The following is a 10,748-nucleotide window of genomic DNA, read 5'->3' on the forward strand; positions in this document are numbered from 1 at the left end:
AGGGTGACTGGTACCGGTGCCGTGGATCACCGTGGGGTTGCGGGTGCCGGTACCGGTGCCGTGGCTCACCGTGGGGGTGTGGTGCCGGTAGCGGTGCCGTCCATGTCTCACTCCTGTTTCTTGGGGTTGTTGACGGCCACGTAGTGGTAGAGCACCACGAGGAGGAAGAGGGAGACCCCCAGCATGTTGGCGAAGATGGCGAGCTGCACGTCCGTGATCATCCTGGGTGGGGGGAGCGCGGGGCTGGCACCGCGGGGCGCGGACCCCCGGGACCTCCTCCTTCCCCCAGAGCGGCGGAACAGCACGGGTCCCCCCTCCCCCAAAGCCCCCCCGCGCCCCGAACCCCCCTCCCGGGACCCCCGGTACCGCCCGGTGCTCCCCCGCCCCCACTCACGCGCTGCCGGTGCTGCCCACACGTCAAACGGCGCCGCGCGACACTTCCGGCCGCGGGGCAGGGCGGGAAGGGGGGCGTGGTTAGGTCGGAGGGCAGGACGTGTCAGGGGGCGTGGTTGTGACGTCACGCACGCCTCGGGACCGTGCAGTGATGTCACAGCCCGTTCCCAGCCGCGCCGTGACGTCACGGGCCGCCGCCTCAGGGTTCTCCCCACCCCCGGGCGGCAGTGACGTCACGAGTTCTGGCCCCAGACCCGCCGTGACGTCGCGGCGCGTCTCGAGCCGAGGAGGGGGCGGGGACACGGGGGGGAGTGGGCGGGGCCGCCGGAGCTAATTATAGCTAATTATATCTGAGGGGATGGGGCCGCGCTGGGGAGCGGGGCCGGGGGGGGGAGGGACCGGGGTGTGCTGGGCTTGGGGTGGGGCTGCCCACAGCCTGGGGGTCCCCACCGCCCCCCGTGGCCCGTCCCAGCCCCCCCACGCCCCAGCAGCACCCTCCAACCTCAGCCCCTTGCGCTCAGCCCGCGTGTGACCCCCCCGGGACATCCGAGCGCAGCCCCAGACCCCCCCTTTCCCCTTTCCCCGCCCTCTCCCCTCCCCCCGCCAGATGCCGGCAGCTGTTTGTGCTTAACCCAAATTCGGGAGCCCCAGGGCGCGACGGGTTCCCGCGCCCCCGCGCCAGGCCGTGACGTCACCCGCGACCAGGGCCAAGGTGTGATGTCACCCGGAGGCTGTGACATCACGGCGTGTTCCGGGGGAAGCCGTGGTGTCACTGCTGGCCCAGGCCCCAAGGGTGACCACGATGTCACCGCCCGTGTCCCCTGGGTCCCCGGTGACCCCTCCGTCCCCACGACGGTGCCGGTGGCATCGGGGCGGGACAGTGCACCGGCACCGGGTGTTGGACCGCATGGAGACTCCGCAGTGCCGCGTGGGGACACGATGGCTCCGCGTGGGGACATGGCACCCCGGCACTGTCACACGGTGCCACACGGGGACGTGGCCGGTTGGGTACCGTGTGCCGGGAGCTGACGGCAGGGCCGAGACAGCGGCCGATGCCGGGGGGTGCAGTGGCAGCCCCGAGGTAGGGGGTCGGGCAGTGCGGGACCCCCCAGTGCCAGTGCCACGGCTGTGAGGGTGCGGGGAACGTGCGGTGCCCGTGGCGGTGCCCGGCTTGGGCAGCCGTGCGGGGCCGGGGGCTGTGCGGTGCGGTGGCGCGGGGGAGGGACGGGGACGGCGGAGGGGGCCGGGGATGGCGGCGGCAACCCTGGCCCCCCGCCCGGCCCCTCTGGCTTCCCCCGGCCCCCCCCGGCCCGTCCTAATGAGAAGCAGATGTGGGGCCGGGGGGGCGGCGGGGGCCGCGGTGCCCGGCGGGGCCGCGGTGCCGGGCAGGAAGCGGGGGGCCCCGGGGACCCCGCGGTCGGCGGGCAGCGCCGGGGCGGCTCTGGCGGCAAGGGGCTGGCCGAGGCGCGGCCAGGGGAGGGGAGGGCAGAGCCGCCGAGCCGAGCCGAGCCGAGCCGGGAGGGACGGAGCCGCGACGGGACGCGCCATGAGCTGCTGAGCCCCCCCCCACCCCCCCCGAGTCCCCCGAGCCGAGCCCCGCGGCAGCGCCCAGCATGGCCCCCTGGCTCTGGCCCTGCCTGCTGGCCGCCCAGGCCCTGGCCGCCAACTTCCCCCCCAGGTACAGCCTCTACACCGGGGGGGCCGCCCCGCTCGGCACCGGACAGGCCGCGTCCCCCCAGGGCCCCAGCGCTCCCCACGGCGCTGCCCGGGCCGCCAGCCGGCACAGGTAGGAACCGCCGCCGCCTGGGGGGATACCGGGGGCACACGGGGGGTAGCGCCGACCCCGCAGTGCCGGGGGGAGCGGAGGGCAGCGCCCGCCCCGACGCCGGGACACGGGCACCGAGCGGGCAGCGAGCGGCGTGTGTCGTGCCCAGCGTCCCGGCAGGTGCTGCCCACCCGGGGGGTCGGGGGGCTGCCTCCTGCTCCTCGCGGTGCCGGGGGGTCGGGTGATGGGTGCACGGGGAGGGTGGGGAGATGCGAGGGGCCGAGGGCCGGCGAAGGGGCTGAGGCGGGGGCGAGCCCCGGTGCGGGGAGCGGGAGGGAGCTGGGCTCGGGGCCGGCAGCCGCGGGGTCGGGGGCTCTCGGGGCCGGTTCTCCCTCGGCATCCCCGCTTCCCACTGCGGGGTCCGCGCTGCCGGGGAGGGGACGAGGAGCCCCGGCACACCCTGTGCCTGCACGGGCCGAGCAGCGTGGGGCTGGTGTGAGGCGGCTTGTGGCGGGGGGCGGCCCTACGGCGGGCTGGGGTCACTCTCCCCGCGGCCACATCAGCGCGGTGGCAGCAGCGTGGCCATGTCGGGTGGAGCAGTCGGCGTCCGCCCTGTCCCTGCCCCACGGCCGCCCCACCGCAGCCCCCCACTCCAGAGGGGGGTGTCAGGGCCCTGCTGAAGCCTGGGGGTTCCTGGGAAAGAGGAGGTGGATCGGGCCTCCCCTCAAGCCCATCCCCACAGCACCGTGGGGCAGGGACACGGCTGAGCCTTGACCTGGAGTTCTGGGGACACAGCGGAGTCCTCCCACAGGTTGGGGGGCACAGGGGATGTCCCCTTTCCCTGCTCTTTCGGGGGGGCTCCTGTCCCACCCCATTTCACATCCCCATCCACCCCGTGATCCCATCCCGGGACATCCCCGCTCCGGGGCAGCGGGACTCCAAGGCAGCCCGGGGGGTTCCGGAGATGGGGGCTGGGGGGGCCGGGAAGGGAAAGGACAGGCAGGGGAGGCTGTGGGTCGGCGCAGGAATTCCCCGCGGCCCCTGGGGAGGATCCTGGAATCCAGCCGGGTCTGAGGGGAACGGCCGCAGCTCCACGGGACCCCACTGCAGTCAGGGGGGGCCGGGGCCAGGGAACGCTCCTGGGGGGGCTGGGGATGGCCCGAGGGGATGGACTGGGGGGAGGCTGAGGACGGGGACGGGCTCCCAGCTCAGGCTCGGACCATATAAGGCTGTGCCAGGGTCCCTCAGCCTGTGGGGCTGGGCTGGGGTCTATGCAGGCTGTGGGGGTGGGGTCGTGTGCCGTGGGGCTGGGGTCTCTTCTGCTGTGGGTGGAGTGGGGGGAGTAGCGAGCTTCTACTCAACAATGTCCCCATCCCCCCACCATACACTCTCACGGGACTGCCCCCCACTTAGAGCCTCCTGGCTGGGGGGCGCGGTGGCTGTGGGGGACCGAGCCCCCACGTGGGTGGTTACGAGGGCTGCCCCTGCCCCCCCTGGTGCTGAGGGGACAAGGGGCACACGGGGGGTGACAGAGCAGGATGTGGAGAAAGGTGGGCCCCACAGCCCAGCGTGACAGGTCTCATCCCCCGCCCCCCGAGAGCCCCCATCGCCGTGTGGCTGTGGTTGCTCCTGCGGTGCCATCACGCCCTGCCGGTGCTCGGCAAAGGCCCTGGTGCTGCGGGTGGGCGTGGGGCAGGGCCGGGCCTATTGGCCTCCAGCACTGAGTTGGGGTGGTGGCTACCGGAAAGGCCAGCAGGGCCAGCTGGGGGCTGGTGTGTGCCGAGGGGCCGGCGTGTGCCAGGGTGTGCTAAAGTGTGCCAGAGGTGTCCAGAGTGTGCCAGGGAAGCCGGTGGGTGCCTGACCCCTGTCTGCAGGAACTGGTGTCCCTACGTGGTGACACGCAGTGTGAGCTGTGTGGTGGAGGATGGCGTCGAGAGCTTCATCAAGCCGGATTACCAGCCCTGCGCCTGGGGGCAGCTTCAGTGCCCCCGCGTCCTGGCGTGAGTGGGGACAGGGCTGGGGGTCTTTGGGGATGTGTGGGAGCAGCGCCGGGGTCAGCCGCGGCCCCGCCGTCCCCCCCGCCTCTGCCGTGTTTATCCACCCCGAGCTCGTGTTTACTTTTTCGCAAGAGCCGGCGGCCTCGAGCACTGCCGGGGGGACGAGCAGCCCCCTCAGTGCTCCAGCAGCCCCCATGGGACCGCGTCCCACCTCTGGGACCCCCGCCGCACTCCTCGCCCGGGGCCGCTCTCCATGCGGGCGGTGCGGGGGGGTGGTGGCAGTGGGGCGGTGGGCGCGGGCAGGGGGCAGCCCCCCCGGGGGGGGGGTTGAGCAAGAAGCCGGCACAGGCGGAGACCGAATCGCGGCCGGAGTTTAGTTCAGATCCCGGCTCCGCACAGAGGGGGCAGGGGGCTGGGTGCAGGCAGGGCCCCTCCACACCCTTGCCCCCGGCGGGGGTCCCGCTCCACCCTCCACTCCCCCCGCTGCAGCCCCCTCTGCCCGCAGGTACCGCAGCTTCCTGCGGCCCCGGTACAAGGTGTCCCAGCGCACGGTGTCAGAGCTGGCCTGGCGCTGCTGCCCGGGGTACTCGGGACAGGACTGCACCGAGGGGCCGGCACCGGCCTCCCCCCTGCCCACCGGCCACCCCCGGCCCCGGCCCGGCCGCCCCACGCTCTCCGGCTTCGGCAACCCCCTCAGCGGCCTGGGGGGCGAAGGTAACACCAGCGGGCAGGGGGCACTGGCACAGCAGCCGTGGCGTGGCCGTGACCGTATCCATGGTGACCCTGGCGGTGCGGTGGCAGGTGGGGGGGACGCGGAGAAGCTGCGGCGACTGGAGGAGCAGGTTCGGCGGCTGAGCGAGGAGGTGGAGGAGCTGCGGGCCGGGCGGGAGCCCCCGGCCCGGGTGCCGGACGGTGGCACTGACCAAGTGACGGAGGCCACAGAGGTGCTGAGCCACGTCCAGCGGCGGCTGGAGGAGCTGGAGAACCGGCTGCCGGGACGGGACGGACAAGGGGCAGCCGCCACGCCAGAGCTGGAGCGTCTGCAGGAGGCCTGTGCCGTCTGCGTGACCGGCACGGAGGGGCTGCGGAGACAGGCGGCACAGGACCGGGAGCGCATGCGGGCGCTGGAGAACCTGGTGGGCTCGGTGGACCAGCGCAACCGGGAGGCGGTGGAGACGGTGCAGCGGCACATCAGCAGCTTGAGCAGCCGCCTGGCCCCTGGTGCCGGTGCCGTGCCGGACGAGCTGCTCCGGCGCCTGGCCGAACTGGAGAGGCGGCTGGAAGGGTTTCCCGCGGCGGCGGGCCCGGGGCCGGTGCTGGCCCGGCGGCTGGCCGAGCTGGAGGGGCGGCTGAATGCCTCGCGGGCCGGGCCCTGGCCCTCCGAGCCCGAGGGGCGGCCGGGGGGGCTGCCGGGGCGCCTGGACAACCTGAGCCGGGCGGTGGAGGGGCTGGTGGCCATCGGGGACCAGCGCGGCGCCCGCCTGGCCGAGCTGGAGGAGCTGGTGTCCCGCTGTGGCCAGACCTGCCCCTCAGCCCCTCAGGACGGGCAGGAGGGGCCGGGGGGGCAGCTCGGCCCCCTCCTCCGGCAGCTGGAGCGGCGGCTGCAGGACACCGAGGGGCAGCTGCAGGCACTGGGAGCCGGCGAAGAGGGGCCGGCCGCGACCCTGGGGGGGCTGCGGGGCTTGCTAGGGGCTCATGGGGAGGCTCTGGGGAGGCTGGAGGGGCGGCTGAGCCGGCTGGAGGCTGGAGGAGCTCTGGCAGAGGAGCTGGAGCAGCTCCGCAACCACACGGAACGGCTGGAGGCTGAGCTGGGGGGTCTGGGCGGCCGCCCCTGCCCCTGTGCCACCGTGTCCCCCTCAGAGCTGGAGCGGCTGCGGGCAGAGGTGGGGGTGTGCACGGCCGCCTGCCGCCCTCCGGAGCCGGGGCCGGGGCCGGATCCAGAGACGGAGCTGGAGCCGGAGCCGCCGCTGGAGGGGTTTGGGGTGTTCGGGGGCAGCTGGCCCTGGGAGTTGCGGGGTCTGCGGGGCGAGGTGGCGTCCGCCCTGGTATCGCTGGGGAGTCTGAACGCCACGGTGCAGGGGCTGCAGGAGGAGGTGGAGGAGCAGGGGGCCCGGCAGCGCCAGCTGGACGCCATCACCCACCGCATCGTGGCCGAGCTGGACACGGCGGCGGAGCAGGCGGCGGAGCGGGAGGCAGAGGCCCAGGAGCGGCTGGAGGGGCTGGTGCAGGAGCTGCGGGCGGGGGGCTGCCCGGCGGGGCTGGAGCCGCGGGTGGCGGCCCTGGAGGGGGTCTGTCGGCAGCTGGAGGCTGTGGCCGGGGGGCTGCGGGGGGTCCGCGAGGGGCTGGGCCGGCACGTGGCCGGGCTGTGGGACGCCGTGCGGGAGCTGAACTCGACGACCGCCGACAGCGCTGCCCGCCTGGGGAAGGTGCTGGAAGGGCAGCGGGGGCTCCGCGCCATCAACGCCAGCCTGCAGGAGCTGCGGGGGGAGCTGCACCGCGGGGGACAGCGGGGGGACCCTGGTGTGTGGGCACGGGGGGACGTGATGGGACTTGGAGACACAGGGAGCTGAGCCATGGGGGACAGCAGGGGGGATGCTGGGGAACCCAGGTGTGTGGGGCACAGGTGGATATGAGGACACAGTGAGCTGCTGCATGCGGGACAGAAGGGGGACACAAGGACAGGGGGGCACATGGGGAGCTGTGCCATGGGGAATAGTGGGGTGCCCCTGGTATATGGGGAATGGGGGACGTGGGGACACAGGGATACATGGGGACGCAGGGTCACCAGAAAGCAGGACAGGGGTGCTATGGGGACACAGCTGGGTGGTAGGGAGTGGGGGCACAGGTCCATAGGAGGTCACAGGTTATTGGGCAGTGGGGTGAGGGGAAGGGCTGGAGGGAGGAAGAACTTTGACCCCTCTGACCCCTCCAACCATACCTATAGGCCCCCCTGGCCCTGCTGGCCCCAGAGGTGAGACAGGTCCCCCCGGCCCCTCTGGGCCCCCCGGCAAGGACGGAGAACAAGGCCCCATGGGCCCCCCTGGTAAGGAACAGAGACACCCCATTACCCCCCCTCCCCTTCTCTGTGGGGCAGTACTGTCCAGGATGGACCCTGCACGTGGGTGTCCTTCCCTGAGCCAGCCCTGAAGCCCCTTTCTCACCTTCCTCCTAGGGCTGCCAGGAGAGAGAGGTAGGGATGTCAGGGGGCAGAGGAGCTGGGGAGCTTGGACAGGGCTGGGGGAGGGGTATGAGGGGGAACATGGTGGCTGGGGGTGCAGTGGGGGGATGTGGTATGGGGGGGGTCACAGACATAGCAAAATGGGGGGTGCAGGTGTCCAAGGGGGTCGGGGTGGTGCCAGAGTGGGTATGGTAGGGCAAGGGACCCAGTGGCCCCCTTGATGCGGGGCCCAGGCACAGTGGGTCGGGGGTTTCAGAGGGTGCTGGGGGCTGCCGGGTGGGTCCGGTGCCCTCCCTGACCCCTAGTCCAGGCCTGCGGGGGGAGCCGGGCTCCGTGCCCCGTGTCGCCTTCTCGGCCGCCCTGAGCTCACAACGCGTGGAACCAGGGACAGTCCCCTTCGACCAGGTCCTGCTCAACGACGGGGGAGCCTACGACCCTGAGACGGGTGAGGAAGGGGCACCGGGGTGAGGGAGGGGCTGGGCAGTGGGAGGGGGCTGTGGGACAGGAGGTCCTGGGCATTCCCTGATGGCTGGGGGTCCCTGTGGTGCAGATCCTGCCCGGGGTCCTGGGAGTGCTGGGGCGGCGGGGCATAGGCAGGGGGTTCCGGAGGCTTCAGATCCCTGCCGGGCATGCTGTGGGGCTCTCGGGGGTGCAGACCCCATCCGGGATTGATGAGAAGCTTCCAGAGGTTCCGGGAGGGGTCCCAGTGGTGCTGTGAGAATGCCGGGGGGGTGCTGGGGGTCGCAGAGGTGCTGTGGGTGTCCCAAAGGTGCAGACCCGGTCCGGGGTTGGTGTGGGGGTCTCAGCGGTGCCAGGAGGTGTCCCGGGGTGCCGTGTGGGTCTCGTATCTATTGCCCCCCACTCCCCGCAGGCACGTTCACGGCGCCGGTGTCCGGACGGTACTTGGTGAGCGCGGTGCTGACTGGGCACCGGGCCGGGCCGCTGGAGGCGGTGTTGGCCCGCTCGGGCCAGGGCATTGCCCGCCTGGACTCGGCCGGGTTCCAGCCCGAGGGACTGGAGAAGGAGCCGGGAGCCGCACTGCCCCCCGCCCCCGGCGCCCTGGGTGTCTTCACCCTCCTGCTGCCGCTGGCGGCCGGCGAGACCCTCTGCGTGGACCTGGTGTCGGGGCGCCTGGCGCACGCCCCGGATGAGCCCCTCACCCTCTTCAGCGGGGCCCTGCTCTATGAGGACCCCTAGAGCCCCCCTGACCCCTGGGGGTCCACACGCCCCGCCGGGACCCTCACCCCGTTATTTATCAGCACCCACCACCCCTTACTTTCCTGTCACCACACGTCCCTCCCAACACTGCCACCCCCACTCTGCCCCCCACCCCCTTCTCAGACACCTTCTCCCCCAAATAAAGACGCGGCACCGGGTTTTGTACCCGCGGCTCCGGCTCCTTCCTTCTGCCGCGACGCCGATGTTTTTTTGCCCTGTGTGGGACCCACAGCCCAGCTGCGACCTCCCGACCCCCAGCATCACCCCAGACAGGGGTGCTATGGGGAAGGGGCACGGCCAGCCCGGCTCGGGTGACCCACCACGATCCCGAGGGTCCCACTGTGGTCCCCGGGGGTGCGCCGTGATCCCAGGCGTCCCAGCATGGTCCCTTGGGTCCCGCTGCCCGCAGAAATCCTCGTCCCAGCCTGAGAACTTATCTTCTGGTGTTCAGTCACTCGATAACCGGTTGAAGTTAACACAGGGATGTCCTGGGGGGTGGGACAGGGTCAGAGCCGGCCCCTCCTGCCACACAATCCCCCGAGCCTCGAGTTCCCCCCTCAGCCCCTCGATGGACGGCAGGGTGGGGGGGGCTCCAGCTGCTGCAGCCAGAGCATCAGGGAATGAACTACAGGGGGGGGTTCAGGAGGGGTTGGGGTGTCACTGCCTCCCCCCCACCCGTGCTTCTTGATGCTGCAGATGCTTCCGGCCGTGTTCCCCACGAGGGGATGGTGTGGGGCAGGGGCTTGGAGTGGAACTCCCTGACCCTCCTCGATGTTCCCCCAGCACTTGCACACCTGGGATGGCCTAGGCTGGGCCACCGGGACCTGCAAGCACCGGGCTGAACCGTGGGGACTGCAGTGCCATCATCCGGCTGGGGACACTGTGGCCCCGGTGTCACCCAGCTGGGCCCCAGGGACTCCCAGGGCTGGGTTCTGGTTGACCCGATGCTGCCTGACACCCCTCCGCAGGATAGGGTCCCACTCTTGTCCCACTCCTGTCCCCATCCTGGGGCCGCTTGCTCTGTCCCGGTGTTTCTGGGGTGGAAGGAGCCGAGGGAGGTTCGAGGGGGGACAGGGAGCAGTGGGACCGTTCCTGCTCAGCTCCAGCACTAGCAGCCTTGGGTCCCGCGGGTGGGGATCCCAGGCATGGGGGGTCCTGGGGATCCGGGGGACACTCAGAGCGCCAGGCAGGGGGGCAGAAGGGGCTGAGCTCCAGGAAGTCTCTTTGGGGGGAAGAAGAGAGCCAATGGGAAGGAGGGGTCCTGGCCGTGCCCCCCTCCAGGGACAGTCTGGGGGGGGTCACGGGAGGACATGGGGGAAAACAGGGACACACACTCCTTGGCCATGGTGGCACAGGTGACCTGTCATGACACTGTCATGACACTGTCCAGGGGTTGTTCCGGTACAGAGGGGGTGTGACGGGGGTGTGTCACTTCAGGGGGTGGCAGTCAGTGCAGGGACGGTCACCACAGAGCCCTGCACCCTGCCCAGAGTAGCCCCGCGGACAGTGTCACGGGGGCAGTCCCGGAGTGGGGGGCTCGGGGGGCTCAGGGTTCCTGTGGGTAACCATATGGCCGGAGGGGGAGGTGCACTGCCGGGCGGGGACCCCCGGAGGGGGGAGGGGGCAGGTAGGGAGCAGGCAGGGGACGAGCAGCCCCTTAGCCGGTCCCAGACCGACCCCATACTCCCATTTCCGTGCTGTCATGCCCCCCCTCCTACCACAGTGGCCCCACGGGACCCTTTCTGGGTCCCCAAAGCCCAACCCCGGGTGGATCCCTCTCGGTGTCCAGCAGCTTGGCCAGCGGGGGGAGGACATGTCCCGTAGCCAGGGCACACTGCAGGGGGTCTTTGTGTCCTGCCTGCTCCCTGCTTTCTCCCTGCCTGCTCCCTGCCTGCCCCCTGCTCCCTGCCTGCTCCCTGCTTTCACCCTGCCTGCTCCCTGCTTTCACCCTGCCTGCTCCCTGCTTCCTCCCTGCCTGCTCCCTGCTTCCTCCCTGCCTGCTCCCTGCTTTCTCCCTGCCTGCTCCCTGCTTCCTCCCTGCCTGCTCCCTGCTTTCTCCTCACTTTCTCCCTGCCTGCTCTCTGCCTGCTCCCTGCCTGCTCTCTGCTTTCTCCCTGCCTGCTCTCTGCCTGCTCCCTGCTTTCTCCCTGCTCCCTGCTTTCTCCCTGCTCCCTGCTTTCTCCCTGCTTTCTCCCTG

General features: G+C 71.8%; 2 protein-coding genes across 4 annotated transcripts in view; one reads left to right on the forward strand and one right to left on the reverse strand.

The window, feature by feature from the left end:
- Positions 1-550, reverse strand: part of OST4 (oligosaccharyltransferase complex subunit 4, non-catalytic) — a 59,640-nt gene extending 59,090 nt beyond the window's left edge. Inside the window, exons 1-2 of one of the 3 annotated variants that reach the window (XR_011725481.1) lie at positions 395-550; positions 70-222 (exon numbers count right to left, since the gene is read on the reverse strand). Coding sequence is in view for 1 of the 3 variants with exons in the window: in XM_071742364.1 (XP_071598465.1) it covers positions 108-221 (114 nt within the window). In the remaining 2 variants the exon portion in view is untranslated. Of the gene's footprint in view, positions 1-30; positions 223-394 lie in introns of those variants that run through there. The other 2 variants (XR_011725480.1, XM_071742364.1) reach the window with 2 other exon arrangements.
- Positions 551-1,763: 1,213 nt separating this feature from the next.
- On the forward strand, positions 1,764-8,716 carry EMILIN1 (elastin microfibril interfacer 1). The gene is made up of 8 exons (XM_071742309.1): positions 1,764-2,179; positions 4,033-4,158; positions 4,661-4,869; positions 4,957-6,675; positions 7,100-7,198; positions 7,328-7,345; positions 7,644-7,778; positions 8,205-8,716. Exons 1-8 carry the CDS (start codon positions 2,007-2,009, stop codon positions 8,528-8,530), a joined length of 2,805 nt encoding a protein of 934 aa, XP_071598410.1. The 5' UTR covers positions 1,764-2,006; the 3' UTR covers positions 8,531-8,716.
- The last annotated feature ends 2,032 nt before the right edge of the window (positions 8,717-10,748 follow it).

Source organism: Heliangelus exortis, chromosome 3, assembly GCF_036169615.1.
Source record: "Heliangelus exortis chromosome 3, bHelExo1.hap1, whole genome shotgun sequence".
In the NCBI taxonomy this organism is placed as follows: Eukaryota; Metazoa; Chordata; class Aves; order Apodiformes; family Trochilidae; genus Heliangelus; species Heliangelus exortis.